At 40.6% G+C, this 23,768-nt stretch overlaps 1 protein-coding gene across 1 annotated transcript; it reads left to right on the top strand.

The window, feature by feature from the left end:
- Nucleotides 1-16,037: 16,037 nt before the first annotated feature.
- alx3 (ALX homeobox 3) lies at nucleotides 16,038-21,005 on the top strand. Its single transcript, XM_031845943.1, has 4 exons — nucleotides 16,038-16,419; nucleotides 19,908-20,182; nucleotides 20,307-20,432; nucleotides 20,589-21,005. Exons 1-4 carry the CDS (start codon nucleotides 16,071-16,073, stop codon nucleotides 20,934-20,936), a joined length of 1,098 nt encoding a protein of 365 aa, XP_031701803.1. The 5' UTR covers nucleotides 16,038-16,070; the 3' UTR covers nucleotides 20,937-21,005.
- The last annotated feature ends 2,763 nt before the right edge of the window (nucleotides 21,006-23,768 follow it).

Genomic DNA, 23,768 nt, shown 5'->3' with positions numbered 1-23,768 from the left:
TTGTTGTTAGACACGGTTGCGATAACTTAGCGATGGTAAAAAATGTTGCATTTGTTTTGCTATTCGTGGGAAAACTAAAGTTGCCATTAACTGAATCACTTGTGTTGTCGTGTTTATGGTTATTGCAGTAAAAACGTAGTGCCTTCCAACCGTAGAGCAAGGTGTACTCACTCATGAGTGGCTTAGATAAGTATTGCGCGGTGTGTTTCGGAGAAATTATAATATAACTGCCATATTGTGTGATTGCTTTTCAAAAGGCAGAAACTAATCTAAATGTTCATTTCCAAAATCAATGAATTGTGAAATGAAACAAATGCGGCAATTCTTGTTTTTATTGTGCAGTGACTCCGCCAGCTGCTTTAACATGACATTTAAAGGTCAAAGTGTAAAGTAAGGCTCAGAGAAGGTTCAAATGATCCCTGTAGGTTTTGGTGATGTAGTGTGTACACTGGTCCTCCTGGTACTTCACTCCAGTATACCAGGTGGCTGTTCAGACCCTGATGTTTGAGGCTGTCCAGTAAAACAAATGCACAAACACTACAGTAAAGACTTCCTGCTGGTCCATAGATCAATGTGCATTCATCCTTATCTAATGCATAATGAAGACTCATTGGGCCTTGTTGGTATTAATGGGCATGAGCCAGTTTGCCCTGATAAAAACAAATAAATGGGAGTTGTTGTTCCTCAGGTTTATAAACTGAACACTAACAGTTGGTAAATGTTAACTCACATCATAGTTATGATAAAAGTGTTTTGCTTTATTATGCAATATGGCTAAATATAGAGCCTGTCATACCTCAGTAGTCCAGTGATATGAGCCATTGTGACTAGAGGAGCGTTTCTAAACACAGTGACATGATATACCTAAACCCCACAGACAAAAGGGTGCAAAATGTTTGCACCCTGGCTGTTGTGACCCTGTCGGCTGCGGTCTTGTCAAAAATCAGCACTCCCTGGGGAAGATCAGAATTGTTCATGTGACTACCGCTGCTGTGCTGACACTGCAGTGGATGTTTACTGCAATGAAATCTCACCTAGCTTCCGTGCGTACAGAGAACGTATGCAGTGAGGCTTATTTATTCATGAGCGAATACCTTGGACCTATGAGATTTAAAGGCCACTGCTCACAAACATGCCACAGCGCCATTCATTGTTCCACGGCCTCCAATACATCAGCCAGCCTGTAAGGACTTCAGTGCTTAAACGTATCTGTAAGGAAAAGCCGGGATGTCAATACACAAAAAGTATAGTATTAGATTTGATCTTTCTTTTCCAGCATTTGGAAGAGGAGCGTTACAACATTGTCTATTAATTAAGAAAGCATCACTTCTTAACTATAGTCTTTAGGTTGCGAATTTAAAAATGTGTGTATTTTTGTTAGAGTGTTCTTTGCTGAAGTCCACTTGTCACATTGCAAACTAATTCAAAACGGATGAAGTTTCTGAGAAACATGACAGAAATATAAATCTCCAAATCGTTGCTTACAGTGTTCAATATACAGTATATAATTGCTGTCTGTGCATCAATCACTCTCCCTCTGTGAGAGGTGTTCATTCATGTATTTATTACTGAGGCCATAGTTAGTGGTGGTGTACTGTACTCCATCATATTGAGATGTGTTTCTAATATATTCTCTGTCTGTAAATGGGGGTAAGTTAAACATAAAAAATTACAAGCTCAATAATAAACATAGTTATATTAAGAGTTGTTTGCAACTGTCACTAAAATCCCAGTAATTCAAAATATTTCAAACTGCAAAAACATTAATTCACAAATATGAATAGTGAGTGCGAGAGAGGATTTTTCGCCGGAAATGACACAGCCAGCCAGAGCCGAAACAGGGTGCGGGAAACGTGCTTGTCTTCACGTCTGTCTGGACGGGACCAGCCGATTACCACCGGGTATTTCACACACTGATTATACTCTTTGTAAAGGTGGATGAGCTGTTGTTTTGGTTTGCATTGTACCTGATAATGTGGCCACTGAGTGTAATGTTATGATGAAAGTTACGATTCTGGAAGAGCCTCTGTGATATCGTTGCGCCCTCTACTGGTTAGCATTGTAGCAGCACCATATAATGTGAATCTAAAGACCAACCAGCATAAGAGACCATTTCAATACAGTTAGTTTCATCTGGATACCTGCAGTGTGAAATGAAAATAGAGGAAGTGCTCAAAGAAAAACTGCACACATTGATGTAAAAAAGGGGGGTTACTTTGTAATGCCGTGGTGTTTACAGTAGTTTAGTCCACTGTTCTACAAGATCAATAAATAACAAATATTGATTGCTTTTCCACAGGTTTGCACAATCAGTCTCAAGTCTCAGAACGATTAGCGTGGTAATCTTCTTTCCTCCTTCCATCGCCACTCCGGCTGCTGAGGCAGGCTGCTGAGACCTCTGCTGCGGAGGGAGGGCTTCACTGCCATCTGGGCTGCAACAAGGAGTGGCAACCAAGACACACGATCAACCTTTACGTGCCATCAGCAAGACACAAGGTGGAGGAGTAAGAGCCTCTTTTAAAATTGAGGACAAAGAAAAACAAATGAAATCCATCAACATAACGAAATAACTAAGATAAATCAAAGGCATCATAGTTACAACAAAATAGATGCTTAATAGGTTGTTCAAAACGGTCCAGCTTTGCAGAGCCCCTAGCTCCGTGGTCTGTTGTGAATTATTCTGGGATGACAGGCAGCACTCTGCAGGCCTATGTTTACTCTAGGAACCTCCAGAAAAATAAGCTTTTCTTCAAGAGTGAGTCTGAAAAGCTAAGGTAGTGTATTCAGAAAAACTCGATAAATAAAAAAACATGCTCTTCTGAAATAGAAGAGAATACAGTGGTTTGTGCCATTAAAATCATGAGATGTTAGTCTTATAAGGTGACAGGGAGCATTATGAGCATAAATGTATAAATGTACATAAAGTACAGTGAGACTGAATAAATGTGGTGGTTGGTCACTGGACGCCAGGTCTGGGGTTTTCAGCTGACAGCATGGCTGATATAACTGCCCTGCTCTCCAGCCTGATTCCCTCTTTTGTTCAGATTCATGTCTTCATTAGTAGCAAGGCCAGCAGTCACTGTGATAGATTGTGTTGTTGTTCAGACGCTCTCATACAGAGTCTGGCCAGCTCCCAGCAGACAGCTCTGTCTGTAAACCTGCTCTTCTTTCTCTCTCTCCCTCCCCTGGAGACAAACGACCTCATATCTGCCATCGCTCTGTGGCCGCCATCGATTATCGCTGCTCGCTGTCTCATTCTCTCCTCTCCTCCCCTCCCCTTCTACCTCTCTCATTTAATCCCTTGTTTTTGCCACACCCCGTTTCACTATCGATTTTTATGCAGGGTGACAAGAGCTCGATGTCTCTTTTTGCAGTGTGCTCTTTTTATACACAGCAGTAGCAAAGCCTGCAGGCTAAAGACAAAGATCACCACTGCAGGAGCCATTAACTATATATTGCTTTTCACAACTGTTGGTTTGACAGGATGGTCCAAATGATTAAGTAAGAGTGTCATTCTTGCTGTAAAGATGCTTAACTTTGGGGTCAGCAGCATGTTACCTGAGTTAAAATCAGCCATCGCAGCCATGAAGGCTGGTAACAGTCTGCCATTAAAACCATAAACAACAGAGTAAAGGGTGAAATGACCTGGTCATAAAATCTGGCTAGTCACTGGGTTTGATGTACAGTTCTGGGCTCTACAAAAACTGCCTTTGCTCTGAGTTCCACGGCCATTAGTGGGAATGATTATCGCCATATATTTTAACCTGTAGTTGCCTACTGAAGTTTTAGGTAATAGCAACTCCAAGGTCTCGCTCGTGACAGTAGGGAAAACAAATTATTATTATAAGAAGGTAAAGCTAATTGGCCATAATTCACAAGGCCCGCAAAAGAGTTTCTGGCCGTAATCAAAGCTGGTTTCCGTACACTGAAGGTTCCTGTTTGACAGGCCGTTTGTCTGGCTGCATGAGGTTGTTCCACCCTGCTCTCCATATATGTGCCAACTTTAAGAGGAAAATGATTTTGAGTAGCATGATTTTAATAATCATTTTATCAGTCGCCACAATATCTAAAACCATATTCAGGCTTCAGGACAATTATTAATTGTAAGACCTTGTTCTACACATTTACAGAATATAGAGGTGAAACACTGGAGAGAGCATTCAGAGCCTTTACTCAGGTAAAAGTACAACTAACTCAAATGTGCACTTAAGCACAGCATGATCAAATGGTTACTCACATTCCGCCACTGGTGAAATGTTCAAAGCTGAATATACAATTTCAATTGCTAAATCAGTACCCCCACTAATAATTTACAGAACTTGATTTTGACCCTGTATAGGTACATTTAAGACATAGTTAAAGACATAGACCAGTGGCAAACATTATGTATGTAACATGTAATAACTGTGCAGGACATTGAATTCCGGTTGAAATAACTGTTAATCACCACTAGATGGTATCATTAATGTCGCTGTGCTTCAGGAGGTGAAATAGTGATGATGACTAGCGGCTCGAGGCTTTAAAGTCTATCCACATTGCAAATGTCAGTCTGTTGCTGCTCATTCGGGACAAACACAAGCTACACGTTGCACTGGGGGACTGGTTGTCTTTCTACAAAACCAGGATGTCTTCATCTCTATACACATAATACACATGTTGGCTTCCTGCGAAGTTCATTGTGAATCTTCAATTAATGCTCTGTCGGACTGTGTGTTTCATTACACAGCAATTCGACTGACGTAAATAAACAATTCTGAATGGGCATACACTCTGATATCTGATATCAACTGCTATTCCAGCACTGCAGTTAGCAGGCCAGATAAAACAAACCGGTTTTCTGGCTGTAACAATGGATAGCATGAAATTAATTCAAGCAATAGAAGTCACATCCCTGGTGTGCAGGAAATATATTCTTAATTCTTCATAAAATAACAAAAAAACTGCACAAAGCAAAGAAAACTTTGCTGAAAGTCGTAAAAGTAAAGCAACAAAGATTTATAGCGGCTTTCGAAGAAAGTTACACTCTGTCAAAACAAACAGACTTCAATAAGCCCAGTTGCCTGTTTGATACACAAAGGTGGCTGATCTTTAGTCTTTTTCCTCGGGGTCAAAGGTAAAGCCTGGTGAGGCCAACATGCTCTTGTTAATATAACAATAAACAGCAGTCTTCTCTCAATAACCCCCCAGTCAGCACCCTCACCAGCAGAGTTGACTTTCATCCCCTTACTCTTTACTCAAACAACTAGCATACAGGCATGCAAGGAGGGCCCACATACAAATGCAAATGCCATCATTTTGAACATCATTCCAACCACAGGAATATTAGTCTCATAATCATGATGTATGCTGAATCCTGTTTACACATTGCTAAGAGGGAGTTTAATAATACTTTATTTACTCTTTGCCCACCATATGTGATGTTCCTGAGTGTTTGAAATCTAAGATCAGTCACAGAGGGGGGCCCTGTGGCTCCCAGGACACCTAATACTCTGCGTGCTCCAGGGCCGGTGAGAAGAAAAAGAGCACAATTGGATTAGATACCAAAATAGGGTCAGTGTTTGTTTTAATCAATCTGGTGACACAGGGAGCTCTTGAAAGCACCGGGTAAAGAGAGCCTGGAGAGAGAGAGAGAAAACGAGAGAAAGAGGAAGGGAGAGGGAGTAATGGAGACGGATAGTGAAAGAGAAGGAGAAAGGGAAAAAGAGAGACAGAGAGGGCAGCCGGGGTGATTGGTCCCCAGGCTATGGCTGGATAATGGAGACTAGAGGCTGGAGGGGAAGCTGTCTGGGGGGTGGCTGGCCTTTCAGAGTTCACTGTCAGGTTTCCAAACCAAGGGGACAGTGGTCACTTCCACTATCCCAGCATTCATCAAAATGAGCTTTGACAAACATGGTGAAGCTGGTTTGTTTTCCACGCGACACCAACGAATTATCTGACAAAGAGCGTCCACAAAAATTGTGGGCAACTGTTGAGATGAATCATCTCAACAGTTGCTTTGTTGGCTTTGTGTTGACAGGGACTCAAATGAAGTTGTTGAAAAAACATTTGAAATCTGAGGCTGGGAATGTCAACTGTCTCGTCTCAGCCTGTGCTATCTGATTACCAAACATTTTCTGTAATCTAAGGCACTGTTCTAAGTTTAGAAAGTGAGAGGGCCCAAGCTTCTGATTGAGAAAGATAGTGTACACTATCAGGCAGAGAAGGAGCGAGTGTAAGTGCAAGGCTTTGGCTCTTTTTCCTTCTAGGTTGTTGCAAGATTACGCTCCCTCGCCAAGTCAGAGAATTGTGGCTCTTGGGGAGCGAATCGTGGTCGCAGCTGACTTGACTTTCCATGGCAGAGCTTAAAATCCTTACTGGGATACACCACTGAATTTCAGATGTCAAAAATGATTTTCCAATATACCTGGGACAAAATTCAGTCTGTATTGGGGGTAACATTTAATATCGTCTCCCATGGATGGAAACAAAAAGAGCAGTATGCTTCTAATCTGTGATCTCACATCTCAGCTCCCTGGAACAGGAAAAGACAGAAAAGTCGATGAATTCTTGTTCCAAAGGATGTATTTTCTGGTTCATTACCAACCTCAAAGTCCGTCTCCAATTTATGTTCGGTGGAGTAGCTCCAGACTGTGGATCTATGTGGTATTACAGATTAATGTTTTAGCTGTCTGGCCTTGCGAGTTGCTTGGTTATTTAGTTCCAAAATACCCATCGAGTCCATGAAATTTATTAAAGTCTTGAAATGAGTGCTATTTCCCTTTCAATGCCACCCATGTATACAGCCCACTGACCTAAGAGTATTGTTGCATATAGAGTAGGGAAAGTGAATACAAGAGCACCTAGATCAGAATAGTGGGGAAATACAAATCATCACGTTATTCCTGTGTAACGTTGCACAAAATGATGGCTAGTGTGATCTTTTAGACTAGTATGCAGTTTTTCTGCTGTGTGAGCATGTGCATGTTGGTGTGCATCTATAGATATACACTATTTGAGGCGCAAGAGCTAGAGTGTCCCAACTCCTGCATATCCATCAGCCTTCTCCGTGGTGTTTGGTAATGGTATCCCCTGGTCGGAAGTGCAAATCCAGCTGCTGCGAAGTGCCCATAAATTAGATTTTCTGAAACTTGGTGCAGACGTAGTCTCCAGTGTGCCGTTTACTGGAGCGCTCAAACCCCACTCGCCAACTGCAGCTTTCATTATCATTACCTAAATCCCTTCTTCGTTGATGCATTGTCACATACCTCAAATTATCTCTGTTGCGCTTCAGCTCTTTGCTGCTGCATGGCTTCTTCACTATAAGTCAAAGGAAAAAAGTTAGTTTCAGTCTAACTTGAACCTCTAGCGCGGCAATTTATCTCTTTTAAAAAGTGAAACATGTTGAAAACATTACAACTCTTGCTGCTGCTCTCTGCGCCTAGAGGTTAGTGTGATGTGCCTGCTGAAAGCTTTTCCAAATCACAGAGAAATCAACTGAGTATGTTCAGATTTTTGCAGCTGCTTTCTATTCCTCAATGTGCAGAGTAATTCCAAACAGTTTATTTTCTATCCAGCCACTTCAGCCCCCAAGGTCATTGGCTTTTTCTCTTTCTAAACAGGCAGAATTCTCACATGTCCTTTCTTGGTGTAACTCCACTCAGTTTAATTTGCTATGCTGGTCTGTTCTTCCCCAGCAGACTTGTGACCGCCTCATTCAGATATGTCAGAGTTCCTTCAATTTAGAGACCTCATCTTTTGCCTGAGATCTTGAGATCTTCTGATAACGAAACAACGGGGCCACTTTCAGCTGCATGAGGCCTTTCACACAGATTACACAGAACAGCCGAACATTCATCGTATTGATTGAAAATGGTGTTCTCCGTGTCTTTTATAATCTTTTAGAGATTGCACAGGCGGCCAAGTAATAGGCCGACCAGTTCTTTGTGCTTTAATGTCCGTGCATATAAAAACTGTAAGTGCAGCTATGTACTGCACGATAAATATATATGAAAGTGGAGGATGAGTCGTGGCAGAGACAAAACACTATAGCCACCATGCTAGCTTCAGTTGCTGTGGGTGAAGTGGTGCATTATGGCCAGTGTATGGGTGGCTGTTTGGGGGGTCGTGCTCTGTGCCCAGGCCCTCGGGGCACCAGTAGCAGGATGGGCCCAAGCATCCGCTGTGACGATGACCCCAGCTTTCCCTGTGGAGTTTAGCTTGTACAGCTGTATCTGATTGGACAGGAACAAAGAGCTGTGCTGCACTAGGGGGTTTGGCATTCAGCAGATATAAGAACTGATCCTCTAAGACAAGAATCACTGCTCCTATACTCTCACCAATAGTTCATGAGTGTGTTGATCTGTATTTCTCAGAATGATGGGAAAATGTTGTAAGGTAGCCTACATGGGTTTGAATTTGCAAAATTAGATGTTGTGTTTCTGCAAGGCATGCAGAATAATATTGCAATATTGTCATTTCACCAACAGTGCTAATGTTAATGGGATTTTCATACTTATGTTGTGAGTATTGTCGTTTACTCAGGACACACACACACACATTATACAAAATATAATAGTAAGAAAATTGGTTTGTTCTGTCTGTCTGTCTGTGTCTCTCACACCTTGCCTCATTTGTAAAACCAATTAAATATAGTCTAACAAATCCTTCTGACACCACTGATAGGAACAGAAAAAAAGATGAGCAGGTTAAATTGGTTAGCTTTTATTGTTTTGTAGCTGTCATCCAATCAGCTGAACTTGCAAAGACAGACAGAGTTATTGTGAAGCACTGCGGAAAAATATCGAGTTGCTCTTCCGTGGACTTTCATATAAGTATTTATCCAGAATATTGCTGACAGGTTTCTTCCAAAAAAGCTGGTAAGCTACCGGAGACCTCCTGTGCGTCAGGAGTCCTCTCATTTGATACGCTGGAGACGGAGGCCGCTGCCAAAGCCGCAGGTCCTGTCTGGAGCCTCCGGATTACAGATCTGTGTCTGTCTGTCTGTCACAATGCAAGAGCCACCATACACACTGTCACACACGTGAATGTAGGCCTACAGGCTGCGACAATCACCGACAGGTTTCCCCGTCGAAGATACTGATAGTTTAAACGATCGACTGTAGATTTATATTTGGGTTAACAGTTGTTACTATAAAAAGTTGTCTATGGCTAATGTTCCGCAAAATATAAAAGTGAGGAAAATATAGGTTATTCGAAAATATAGGTTATTTTCCTACACTTTTAAACAGAGAATGGGTTGTTATATTTTTGCAATGTTGTAGGCAATAACTGATTTAAGCTTTTTGTGAACACAAGAGCTACGAACAATTTCACGTATTTTGTATTTCGATAGGCTATAATTTGCTTAATTAAAATGTATCTCACTGTAGTCAACAACTGAACATTTAAGAGTAGATATCTCAATTCTTCATCCTAAAATAATTAGCCAACAATAATCTCGTTTTTGTTTTCGCTTGGAAAAACGCAATTCAGATAACAAGTTAAAAAAAAAAAACAGCCAATAAAAAATGTATTGTTTATCCTTCGTATATTTAATTGCTTTAATTGATGCAATACAAAATGGAAAGGTGGTCTCAGAAAACTGTGATCTGATATGGGAACTTCCAATCTAGCAGTCAAAAAATCAGAAAAGAAACGCCTTTCGTTCAATCACCAGTGATAAACGATCTTAATTTATCTCCGGAAAATAAAGCCAACATTGATAAATACTGGAGATGAAACAAAAGGGTAGTTTATAGCCAACGGAAGCAAATGCTCCCACCAAATATTCTGCTGTTGTTCACTGATGTAGAGGATGAAAGAAACTGATCAATAATGTTAAGTATTAATGGCCAAAATGACAACAACGGCAATCTTTTTGCTGAGTTTTATGCACCGTTATTATTTAGTCTATGCATTCCTGTGTCATTATAGCATTTTCACTGTAATGTCACACTTTATAGCGGGATTTTAGGTTATAACTTCAATGAGTGAGAAAAAAATGAATTGGTTAAATGATAGCCTATATCCTAATTACATTATTTTTGGGATATACCATAAATAGTTTTATGAACAAAAGTTTTAAATTCTCTCAAATTATACCATGAATAATTAATTTTTTCCTGTTCTATATTCTAATGGATATTTATTTAAATGTATTTTTCAGTAGCCCTCTGACAACTGGACATGAGATTTTCTTCGAGGATGAATACAGGTGCTTCATGTCTTGATAGCATGGACACTTTTAATATACTCACCGGAAACCTGCAGTGTCTGTGGGACAGGAAGACCTGAGGAGGTTCCTGTCCTCTGGCTCTGGATAATGAAGATCCCATGATATGCCGTTTGCGCTGTTTACTGCTGCTTGATCACCTCTAATGCAATCGGAGACCCCGGGTCACCGTCAGAGTTACAGGTTGTTATAAAAACGACAAAAACAGCATCAATACGATTATAGTGATCCTAACTCGTCCTGCGTTTGAAGTCACGTGAGCCTATTTCCCCCCAATTTCTTAAAATACAATCTATCACAAGTAGGCTGATTCATTGGGGCCGACTTCAACCTTAACATTTTGTTTGCTTCCACCTCAAGGAATTATCCTTTATTAGCCATTTCTAATCTAATGTTATCTTATTCTAACCTGCGCCGATAAAGACGATGATTAGCTATTTTATAGGCTGACTTCAAAATCTCAGGTTACCACAGATGAGATAAACTGGGATTTAGATTTGTCTGTATAGCTATTAGTTTGAACAATACAATTTACATATATTTAGCCGCATATGCTGACTGTTAGCAAAAGCAACAACCTAACTATAAATTAGTTTGAACGGAAATTGCAGGCAATTCTTTTGTCTCCTCCGTTATACGCATGCGTTGCCGCCAAACGGGGCCTCCTCGTCAACGGTTCTCGGTCTAAAACACATTTAGGGGTTATTTATTTTTTAGCTATGGCGTGTGTCTGCTGTATTGGGGCCTGAGCTGACACTTCCAGGTGGTTTTGCTAAGGTGCATGTTTACGGATTCCTGGAGATTGTGAGTAAGGAGCGAGGCTCTACCGCGGTCTGTCCTTCATTAAGAGCCAGTGCAAGCAGAGAGGCTTACCACGACGGACAGAGCTTTCATAACCCGGTGTTCCCGCACACACATGCAGCATTTCTCTGGCTTAGCTACTGTGCCGAGCAAGCCTTCTTATTCAGCTCTCTATGACTAATATGAAATAGGTTAAGCCTCATATTAAACTGCTAAAACGGCAGAGCGTGAACTAAACTAGCACCTGCATGCTCCTTGAGCGTGTTGCTATGACAAGCCAGCAGTTTATATCGAAAATGTTTTTTGGAAACTGTTTGATAGGTCTGTCTGGCATAATAGCTGCCTCTATATTTATGCTGGAAAAAAAGCAAATGTGCAACATAAAAAATCTGAGTGAATTGGCGTAGGTCATCTGCTGTGGGACATGTCAGCCTGTTATGTGAGTTCTGTCTTGGGTTTTAAATATGTGCTCCCAAGTTTCTAAAACCGCAGTAAGAAACCAACACACCGCATGGGTTGCAGCAGAAAATCATTTGTCATAAATCAACCAATAACTATGGACAAATAATACAAATACAATTTAATAAGGATGCAGCACTTTGGTCCTTTGGTTTGAAGATCACCAGGGGCTTAATTGAGTAACTTTAGTTTAATATGTCACGATCTTCCTGGTAGGCTATAGTGAAATGAATGGGAAAAACTTTTGCTCTTCAATGTTTCATTATCTGTCAGAGTAGTGAGAAAAAAAATATAGTAAAATTCCAATCAAAACATGAATAACATTGTGAGAAATGTTGTTCTTTCTTTCTGATGGATACGTACCTGGCTCATGTGTGTTGTGGATCCTGACTTGCTGTTAACTCTCAGTGGGCTCCACGACGCCTCATATGAGGTCAGACAGAGGACAGCCACCCCACTTCCCATTTTCTCTATCGAAACCTCAACCCCCATCGCTACAGCAGACCAGCTTAAGCGTCCCAGAATGCACCTCTTCAACCGGCTGACCCAAGGGTCGGCAGCTGTCAATCACATCCTCAGCTGGCTCTTCAGCTTCTGGACATAGACTGGAGATTGTGAGGGAGGCCTCTGAGAGGAGCCCTGGCTCTGCATATGGGATCATCTCTGTGCATTCATGGCGGGTAATTCAATTAGCTATCCTTCTCCTATTCTAATGCAAACCTCAGGTTGAATCGCCACCCTGTACGTGAGAGGAAAGGCCCCAGGCAGAGATGGCCAGACAAAGACAGCCAGCTTGTATGAAGTACAGAGTTGTACTTCATTCTAGCTGGCTGTCTATGTTGCTGTTCCTCTGGTAGGTCGATCTTAATAACTTCTCCATCTACGTGCTGTTGGAGGATCACACAGATTGTCACTGGAAAAGCTCAGGTCTTTGTTTACTCTCTACACACATGACACATGTTATTCTCAAACATGACCAAATTATCATTTAGACTTTTAAAGAGTAGGATTCTATGTAAAAAGATTAGTGCCCAAATCACTTAATTTGGTTATTGTTGTGTCTGTGTCACATGCAAGCCAGTGTACCATTAAGTTGTGTGTGTGCGAGAGAGGATGTAAGGTGTAACAGGGTGTGACAAAGCCCTGCAGACTGACATGCTGGCCGAGAGGATGTTGTGGAGGGAGGGATGGAAGTGGCTCTCTAGCCCAAGGGCCACAGGGTGGTGAGAGTGCAGGGTCACCTTTATCCACGCTGTCTGTGCCCAGAGCCGGGAGGCAGCTGGGGGAGACCTGGAACTCCCAACAGGCTGAACTGATTTCCTGTGCAGGGTCATGCCCAGGACAGGCTTGGAGGACAAGGGTTTAGGACCACGGGGAGCAGTGAGTGAAACTGGTCATGGTATGGACAGCCAGTTAATGCTATTTTCTGCCATTTCCCTGTTTCTAACCCCCACATCTTTCCCTGTAAGTAAAGTAAGAATGCACACACATCTGTGTTTGAGATCCCATTGTGCTTATTTTATAAAGGACAATACTCTGTGAAAGTCTGACTTTTTAGTGCATGAATGAATGGACCCCCACCCCTTATGTATAATTAAACAAACCACAGCACACAGACGTCCACACAGACTCCGAGGAGGCTTTGATTCCTCAGCAAATAACTTATCCATAATCCTCTACATCTTATGCTCTCTTGATGCAGTATTCATATAAACACTGTTACCTGCGGCTGCTCTGAGATCATAGCGAAGACGTTCTTCCTCTTGCCCACATTTCTGGAATTCATTTATTCAGCTGGGTCCGTGCGTTGCTGCCTCGGGCTACAGAGGACATGCTTGTCACGAGATTTGAGAAACATATCCGTGTCCCCCCTGTGTATACATCTTAAAAACGTATACCCCCCTCTAACAGAATTATGTTGTTTTAATGGTGGTCAGCCAGACAGTTTGATAAATGCTGGCAAGTACATGTAGGCTGAAGTTTACAGGGATGAATATACACTCAGAGTGTGGGAGGGTGAAAGGTGGCATTGTGGTTGTGATTAACATGACAGCGCGGTCTTTTTTAGCCTCTACGCTCTAACATGTTAATCTAAGTCATGTTACACATAAATATCATTAGGCCTTATATCTAAGGTCACTAATCATTTTAAACTCGAAGGAGCACTTCCGTTCCATGCAAGCATCCATGTCTTGCACTTTGTGTCCAGATGAAGAATGGAATTTTCATTTTGGTCATGACTACACTTTTGAGTCTCTTGGTAAAGAGATGAATGTAGTTTGTGACAATTATCACATTCGCTATGAATAAGATTATCATTAGAATTGTAACGTGTTTTTTTTTGGGACAAAAACAGTTGCAAGGTTAATCAGCTTTTCTTTATTTGTCATTGAAATTCTGAAGTTAGACTTTGTATACAAATAACAATTCAAGCAAGAATTTGAGCTCCCTTGGAGCCATCATTCACATGCCATCTTAACTCCATATTTCTTGTTGCACAGATTTTTTTCCCTACACTTGGATCTGTAACGTGTACTGTGGACACTTTGATATTTCAGAGCTCAAAATGGAATCAAATGGGGCTTATGAGGCTTTTCAGCCCAAATGGACCCCGTGTTTACACACCTGTCCATCAGCTGAGCAGCGTGCAGCCTCAGGTATCCAAAGAGATGATGAGATGTCCCCAAAACCAACGGTACTGCGTCTGAACCTGGTAAGTGCACTGTGTTTAGACGAGGTTTGTCTAGATCGGAGATAAGATGTCAGTATCAAAGGCCTTTTATCTTACTGCTGAGTCCAACTCTTTCTGATAATCAGTCAGTTTCGAGCTGCATGGTTAAAATAAATAACACATCTTGTGCTCTGTATCATGGACAAAGCATTTGTTCTGCTTTTACTTTAGATGCTATTAGTTTTATATTGAGTCTTATCAAAACATTGTCAAGTGAGTTCAAGTAAAATACCACAAAGATTTAAGAATTGTATTGCATTAATTAAAACTGTATTTTACTGCAAGCAGGGGATGTTATGACCTTCATAACTATTGTTTTGCTGTTTCCATCATTTCTGAAAGACTTTCAGTATTATTCAGTGAAACCACAGGAAATAAGCAACACACTTTAGAGCTGAACGACAAGGAAACGGAAAAGTGAACCACTGTACATGTCAGCAGACACATCGGTACAGTAACAAAATGAGTATTTTGTGTTTAATCTGTTTGGTCACTTTAATAATGATAGCCTGTATTTAGAATTGTTCTTCTGATATGTTGCATTATCCTCAAGATTGTTGATTGAATAATAATTTTGTTTAAATTAATAGTTGACGCTAACGTCCTTTTAAATTAGGCTAATTATATAGACAGCCTCCGAAATCCAAAATTCCTCGAGTTAGCGCTATATCTTCATGGGATTCATACAAAAAAGCCTAACTGCTGAACTGCCATATGCCGTGACATTGGGTGATGAATGCCGACGCATTTTCAACGAAATTGTTGTCTTTAGCTGAATTTGTTCAAAGACAGCAACAACAATAAACCTATATTGCGCTAATGAAATACATGATCTCAATACATTTGCGTATTTTGTTCATAATTATCATGTTCAGTGATTGTGTTTGCGTGTGAATTTGTGTCAATATGTTTCTAGCCAAATTAGTTTGACCGTGGCAGTCCTTTGAACTGATTACACATGCTTTGTAATTGCATTAGTTTTTTGTTTTTTTTACATGAGCCTTTTTTAATGGGTAGAAGAGAAAGAGTGAATTTGTTAATTTGTGTCGTGTAAGTTTCTATCGATGTCGTCCCTATTCTGGCATAGCGGCAGAAGGACACATAGCATATCTTTATTGGAAGTAAAATAATGCATCGAAACCTAATAGGGAATAATTAACGCATGCATATATAATCACTAGAATCACTGAATTAAGCATTTAGAATGGTTTACTAAGTTAAAATGAAGAAAGTCAGTCTGACAAAGAATAATGAAAGTAAAACATTAGGTCCACTCGTTATGCCCGACTGTGAAAAAAATATATAGAAATATACTCAAGTAAAACGAAATTGACATAAAAAATACAAAAACAAACCGAAGAACAAAGAAACACATCACGAGCTACATGGAAAAGTACTCGTTCAGTTATCCCTGCGTAAACTGTTGTGTGTCTCTGTGTCTGTTTCTCCTGTCCTGCTTGATTTGGTGATGAGGCCCATAACAATATATGAAATAGGAATTAAATGGTTAATTGGAGGGACAGAAACCACACGTGATTGAATTTTTGGCGATTATATCAGACTGCTGGATGCTGCAATACACCCTACCACACACGCAAACACAGCCCCTCTCTCTCTCTCTCTCTCTCTCTCTCTCTCTCTCTCGCTCTCTCTCTCTCACTCTCACTCTCACTCTCACTCTCGCTCTCTCTCTCGCTCTCGCTCTCTCTCTCTTTTACGCACGACACACACACACTCCGGGTCTTTGTTTCTGATCTGTTAAATCCCACCCACTTGACATGAACACAGTCGAGAAAAAAAGTGTCCCACTCAGGCGCCCACACTATCAGCGCCCAGTTACTGTTGTCTACTGCCTGCTGGACACGTAAGATGGAGACAGAGAGTTGTTTGCCTTTCTCTTCGCAGACCAGCAGGAGGACGCCAGATAACTCACCGAGACTGGAGCACAGCGGCTCCGGCTCCTTTCTCCCCTGCGATGAGCTGCAGAAACCCTCGCATCTTCCTCCTCTTCCCCACCGTCTCAGCCTACGCGGGGACCTGTACGCCGCCGCCATGGGGCGGTTTGGGGATGCTGCGGCGGACTTTACGCACGGCGCTGCCTCGACGAACCCGCCCGCCTCACCGTCCAAACACAGCAAGTTCTTGGAGAGTATAAACCAGGATCAAAAGGGGACAGCGATAAACGGCAAGCCGGCGTTTTATGAGAACAACTCGGAAGGTGAGTAAGAGAGAATTTCTGTGTTACAAAAAGAAAAGAAAACAGCAACTAACTGACTTATAAGTTAAAGTAGGAGCAACAGCAAGATCTTGACTTGTTTTTGCTTGTTTCTCTGAACTATCTTTGAATGATAGCACAATTGCTCGACAATACAATGGATTTTAATAATAGTTTTATTAATTTAATAATTTTAATAAAAACGAAAGTATTGTTTTGCTAAAATGTCTTTAGTGCGGAAGAAAATACCTGGATTAGCATCCCCCCCCCCCCCCCCAATTTTGACATTTCAAAAATGAATTAATGTAAAGAACAGGCGGGTGTAAGCAAAAAAAGCATGAATGGAGGTATAGAACATGAGAATAATCTTTATCCTTGTTAAATTTAGTAAGAAAGAGATCCATAAATCCAGTGGATCAGTTTTCCAGTAAGGCAGTTTTTTTTTGTTTTTTTTGCAGTTTGCAATTGTGTTAAGTGTGCGATTTCAACTAATAATGTTGATTGATTTGTATTGGCTATGCAAATTAAAGCATGGTTGTGATAAAAATGTCAACAAGTTGTCTTTCACATGACAGACCTTGATATAAAGTGAGAGAGGTTAAAGGTCAGCCTGGATGTTGGATGTGTCATAGGCTAGTCAGTTATCAGGTTTTAGGCTAACATTCAGCCTAATATTTCTGTATTTTAGTCCTTGCCCTCTTTTTAAAAAAATGCTTCTTATTCTCTTCATGTGTTTGTGAAACACATCTGAATTGACTTTGAATTTGTGCTCAAAGGCTGTCAGACACAATAGCCTCTAAATGTCCATTGTTGGGAAGAAACGTAATGCCTGTATATGTTGAACCGAAGCCTGGAGAAATGATGTGGTCTTTCACTTTATTTATTAGTGTTGATGATTCTGCAAAGCAACAGAGGATATGAGCGCTGATAAGGTCTTTGTGATATCTGTGTCCAAAATAATATACAACAGATTGATTCATGTTACTGCCAAAGACAATTAGTTATTATAACGATATCAGCTGTCCTGTTTGAAATTAGACTTTTATTACTTTGCTTTGAAATTGGATTTAAATTAGGAAAGGCATGTATGGTTTCCCCAGTTCTCTGTCGTGGTCACAGACACACACACACACACACACACACACACACACGCATGCTTGTGCACTGACAATTGTTCAGTGTAAGTTGAATTAATTTTATACATTACTGGGTATATCACTGTAAGTTACTAGGGTTTGCATGCATGTGCAGAATAGATACTGTGTGCATGTGTGTCTATATACTCTTCATTTGTGTGTTTGGGTTCATTCAGCTTCAAAGGCAGACACGTCTTCCTGTTTTGTCTACAGTGGGATGAAAGTTTATTGATGGTGGGGCAGGCCAACACATTTTAAAACCCTTCAACCATCTTTACACTTTTAAGTTTTAAGTTTACAATGTTGTTGTTTGCAATCAATTCTTGCAATTGTAATACAGAATTTGCCAAATTTGAACAATGGGTGAGTTAGTTTCTGAAATTGTGTCACATAAATTGCTTGTTTTTTATAAGTAGAACTACCCCTCCCCCCCCCCCAAAAAAGTACTAAAAGGTTTCACATTATTTAAAAAAAATAATAAACAACCTTAATTCTTTGTTAGAGGCTGAGATAGCTTTATTTTATTTTTTCTTCCGTTTTATTATTCATCTGCTATAATAACGAACGCAGATTAATTTGAGACCAGTAAATATTATATTTCCGTTAAAGAAACTGATGAAACATGTTTTAAAAGACTGAAGTACCATTTTGTGCAAATTGAAAACCTTAATGTAGAGAGCAAGAGACCTGGAAAAGAAGTGACTTAAATTTCTACCACGACTTTTTCAGTTTATTAGAATCGATCCCCAAACTCACAGCATGATATTTCTTCCTATGCATTTTGAATTTATCCTCTATTTGCCTTTTCCTGAATTTCACATAAATCTCCTGTTACACTGGAGGCCGAGCGGATGTGGGTGTTTGACAGGGTAAAAGCTATACAATGTCTGGCGGCCCCAGTTTGATATCTTAACGGAGAATATTTTCAGCATGAACTGCGGTGTGAGGTGGGATCTAATGGACAAGAGGAAATTAATGCTGCAATGAAAAGTGCTCTCTGTTGGGCCCCATATTGAATTAGGAGAGTAGCAAAGTAATGTCTCTGCTGCCCCCAGTAAGTGAGTGCCTGCAGTTAGACGCAGAGTGATTTTGTTTTGGAGCTCAGGGTTAAACATAATGAACATGGACAACAACATCAAAACACTGCAGGAGGGAACAGCCCTTTCCATGGTCTGTTAACAGGAAGGGAAATAATGCTTTCAGATTTCCCCTTACTGCTGAATGTTAAGAGCCAAATATATTCAATCATATGCTTTATCAGATATATATTTGACATATAATCCATATTTATCCTAGTTTTCTTACTAATATTTTGACATGAACATTGCAATAAGTTTCCCAAAAAATAAATGTGTTTGTTTGTTTAGAAAGCGAGCCTAAACATTTATTTCATGATGTAAATTTATTTATTATCCAAATGTGACAAATCAAATTGTGTTTTTTACTTACTGCCTTGTGGGTTTAATCCAAACCAATTCACTGAGAGTTCACTATGGGTCGCTGAGCTAATCAAATTAAATCTCTGTTTGGCTGTTGTGTGTTGCTTTTCTCAGCGTCACAGCTCAGCCTCTTATGATAGTTTGAGTTTGGGAATTAAATTGAGAAGCATGAAAAACAAGCAGGAGATTAATGGATTTTCAGACAGAATGTTTGATGTGATCTCTTGTTTAATTTGATTTTGTAACAGTGTGTAGAATTATATGCCGCTGGTCTTAATATTAAACTTTTTCACTTGCAGTGAAAATGGGAGTGGTTGATCATTCAGATGTTTGTACTGGTGGCTCACATGCAAAGGGATTTGATTTCCAGCATTGGCCTTTTCTGTACAAAAGTTGTGCGTTTCTCGTCCTCATTAGTGATGATAAGTTAGCTACAGGTATAAATGCTTATCGGTGTTAGCCTGTCGAAGCCCGCTGGTTTGTTTGTGATGTTTCTCAGGGTCCCACACAGTTTTTCTGCAACCTTACAAAACCCTCAACAATATATATATATATATATGTAGATTTTATTGAACCTTTATCAAACCACAATCATTGTCATTACATTATTTTGGTCCCGGCCAAGATGGGAAGCAACAACAATCCGGAAAAGGTAAAACTTATTTCACAAAGTATTTGATGAAGGATCAGATTGAAACAATGCTAGAATCTTAATCAGAAGTTGACGATTGCAAAATCTTAAGTAAAACCAGCACCCTAAAAAATACGTGGTACCGTAAAGACAACCGAACAGCAATCTAAAACCATGAGACAATGAATCAATTTTGATGAACTGATAATATAGAAGTTTACATATACATACATTTTGGAATATATAAAACTTTCTACCTTTTTTCTGTGTGCCCTTATGTCTCAGTCAGAGAGAAAGGCGCTCCAAAGACCATGGGCTATCCTGGCATTGGCACAGACTGTTGTGGCAAGCTGAAAGAGCCAGGTGCTGGTTTGCATGGAGGCTCTATCGCCGACTCCATCGACCTATCGGGCAAGAACAAGAAACGGCGCAATCGTACCACCTTCAGCACGTTTCAGCTGGAGGAGCTGGAGAAAGTGTTTCAGAAGACACACTACCCTGACGTGTACGCCCGAGAGCAGCTGGCCCTGAGGACGGAGCTCACTGAGGCTCGGGTTCAGGTATGTTTTCAGGCAACTGACTCATATATTACACCTTTTTGTTTTATAACTATAAGCAGAAGAGAGTTTATGACCTGAACAAGACCTGTTGTCTTCTGATCCACAATATTTTTGTATTTGAAAGGTTTGGTTCCAGAATCGTAGAGCCAAGTGGAGGAAACGGGAACGCTATGGAAAGATCCAGGAAGTCCGCAACCACTTTGCGGCTACATATGATATCTCTCTTCTCCCTCGCCATGATACATACCAGGTAGGCCACCGCAGATCTCACATGACATACATTATCGATCCTGCTGTGAGAACTTATTTTGTTTTTGCTGCTCAATCCGACCTTTGCAGATATCTTGATTTGGTGTTCATAGCAAAGTATGAAGTGTTTCCATGTTCATTCCTCTCTCCCCGTCAGATGCAGGGCAACCTGTGGCACGGGGCAGCTTCAGGAGGAGGCGGTGGTTCAGGTGCTGGCTGTGTCCTAGGAGCGGACTCCATCCCCTCATCCTGCATGAGTCCATACCCTCACCCCCACAGCAATCTGCAGGGCTTCATGGGCATGCCTGCATCCACCAGCCATCCCCACCACCACCACCCGTCTCACCATCCAGGCATCAACGGCCTGTATTCACTCCACAGCTTTCCAGGAGGCCTCGGGCCCCCTTCCATTGAGGGGCCCGAGACTGACTACAAGCCGTCGGGCCTTGTGGCGCTGCGTATGAAAGCCAAAGAGCCAGGCAGCATTCTCTCCTGGCCTACATGACCACAACAGTGCCAAAACCCCATTATGCACTGACTGAGCCAAAGCATATTACATTCCTGAACCATAAACAGTCCCCGATGTACACATCCATCTCAGCATATGACTCAAATATTTCCTCCTAACATTTATGTAAACTTGGCGACTTTCCACAATTCAGAAGATCGTGGAATATGAATTTCATGAACATTGAGGGCAACTTGAGCCTCTTGCACGAAAACCCAGTGTATTAATAGGAACTTTGTTGTTTCCAGTTTTAGTTTGATATCACATTGCTGAGACCAAAGACAAAAAACTATTTAAGCATGTAAAAATTGTAATTATCATTTTAATCATTGTTTTTTTGTGTCTGTTGTGCTTTATAGTGTGACCAGTAATAAAGGCCTCCATCTAAATACTGTTTTTTCAGTACGAAACTATTTTGGGGAAAAAAGATTAAGAAAACAGAAGAAAAACAATCTCAGCCAGAATCATTTTAGGCTTGACATGACTCCTAAAAAACGAACCAAAAGTCCGTGTCACATATTTAACTGGGAGTGTTGTTGTGGGGAAAAAAATGCTTCACAGTCTGTGGTTGCCATAAACACAAAGACTTCTGCTGTGCGGGAAGTGTGCTTTTTTTTATTTGGGAAGTGCACAGAGAGACCGTACATGTGCAGCATACTTGGCCTCACTTCAAGAGGCCCTCAGGTGGCACCTCATGTATCAGGAGCGAGTGGCAGGTTCATTAATGTAAAGTTAACTGAGCAACCACACTCCACTATTGATGATAAAGTAAGCCTTCCTCAGGAGGATGGCTTCACATTGAGCCATTTCTCATTCACATCTGGCATCAGTGGTAAACCCGACCAACTGAGTAATGACTTACAGTTTAATAGAAGAAATTGGGGTCACCATGGTCCAGAGCGTGTATTGTTTGGTAATATCAACCACTGAAGCCAGTACTTCTACTTTTATTTATAAATACTTATGTATCCATATGTTGTTTTTTAAACAAGAATATGATCATTATAAATCTGTGGCGTGCTTAGTCATGTATTCTGAATGCATTCTTAATAGTTTTCAGGAAATTTCCTTGTTGTGCTTTTCCCCAAACAATGTACTTTATTGTCAAGGAAACACTGAATTGCACGGTACCATCCCATCTGGTGTAAATTACTAAATACCAACATATTAATGTCAGATGTGCAAACATTTAAATCTGTGAGAGATTGAGACGGCAACTTGAATTGAGAAAAAAGAAAGTTCCTCTGGCGGACAAAGCCATTTCCAAGCTCCACTTACTCCCCAGAAATGTACATGGCTTACGGGACAATATACTGGCTCTGCTTTCCCTTTGCTTGCTTCACATGACAGCCATGCTGGGGCGGATCATCTGCCATTCCCTGAGTCTGTGCCGGGGTTTCGTGTGAGCCACTAACATGTGGTTCCAATAGAAGAATGCACAAACTCATCAGAAACACTTTCCACACCCACAGCTTCAAATTCCAGCCAGGCCCTGGGAGATGGCAGCCTTTACTGCAGTTACATAGTCCTCTGATTAAATCCCAGATTAAGTGGAGAAGATAAGGAGACCTGTCAGTAGGGATAAGGGATTGAGGAGATGGCCATCTTTAGGAAAGCTGAAGAAATAGCAGATGGTGGATCAGCGCTCATTTTTAGTATTTATTTTTTAGATAGGGAGCAGGTTAAATAAATCTGCTGAAACAAAAGAGGAAACTCAGTGGCTTACTGAATCTGATATGTTAACTCTTGAACGCTGTCAGGAATAAAAGAATAGATAACAATAATATAAATGCAGTATGGTTTAGTCCACTTAAAAACAGGACAAAACCGAATTACCTCATCTTACAATAGGCAACCATAAGTTTTGATTAAGTTGTCATTTCAGTTACAGTGGTATGGCAGCCGCTTTGATCTGTATTGGCTCAATATATCAAGCTGAAAAGGCCTCATATGATTTGTCAGAAATGAAATGAAAAATGTTGAGTTAAGACTGCACAATTCTGGGGGCAATAAAAATAAGCATCACTTTGTGTGTAAGGTCATCGGGTGAAGACTGTCAGTTGAGTTTGAAAATTACTATACCCTTAGTCGCATTAATGGACAAAAAAAATCTGATTTAATGCTCATTAAAACCTATACAGCTGCCTGCTGGCCACTGCTCTGAGCTTTGATCTTAACAAGATTTATTTTGGCCTTGAAGTGCAGCTATTGTGACACAACAGATCCTTGTATTTGAAGCAGTCGGACAGCATTAACATGTCCCACTAAGCTAAACAATGTGGTTGCACACTGCGGCCTTCTCTGTAACACAGTCAAACAGCGGAGTGAGGCGAGTTCAACACCATAATGTATTTAGCTGCTTCAAGACATTGAACTTAATTTAACAGTTCATCATTTGAAGGGTAAAAAAAATAGTTGCCACACTGAGTTGACTATTTGCATTTAATTGTTGAGTGTGCACAACATGTTGTACACCTATCCAGAAGTGCAAGAAGTGGTTTGTAGAAGTGTTTGATTCAAACATTCCTTTGACTCCTAAATGGTAAATAACTCAAATAAAGGACAAGAAAAGGCCAAATACTAGGATTATCTTAGTTTTGCTTTCACCTCAAAAAAGGAAAGTAATGTAACTAAAAGTAACCAGGTGCTCAGGTGTAACATATTAAAATACCTAAAATATACCCAATTAACTGACAATACAGTTATGACTGGAGCATAGCAACTGTATACATATGAGAAAATTCATTACAAGTTGTTTATCAGCAGCTTTTATTTGTCCACATACCCACAGAAGGGCCATGTGTATATCCAAAGTCATTTTACAGTAAT

The sequence above is a fragment of the Anarrhichthys ocellatus genome, unplaced genomic scaffold (genome assembly GCF_004355925.1).
Source record: "Anarrhichthys ocellatus isolate YVR2014 unplaced genomic scaffold, GSC_Weel_1.0 scaffold5, whole genome shotgun sequence".
NCBI classification, from domain to species: Eukaryota; Metazoa; Chordata; class Actinopteri; order Perciformes; family Anarhichadidae; genus Anarrhichthys; species Anarrhichthys ocellatus.
The sequence above is the reverse complement of the archived record's forward strand: the minus strand, read 5'-3'. Positions and strand labels throughout refer to the sequence as shown.

Excerpts from the sequence above, each read along its gene's own strand:
- alx3 (XM_031845943.1), top strand. The coding sequence starts at position 16,071 with ATGGAGACAGAGAGTTGTTTGCCTTTCTCTTCGCAGACCAGCAGGAGG. Across the intron at positions 16,420-19,907 it reads TTATGAGAACAACTCGGAAG|TCAGAGAGAAAGGCGCTCCA; the intron begins GTGAGTAAGAGA and ends CTTATGTCTCAG. Across the intron at positions 20,433-20,588 it reads CTCGCCATGATACATACCAG|ATGCAGGGCAACCTGTGGCA; the intron begins GTAGGCCACCGC and ends TCTCCCCGTCAG.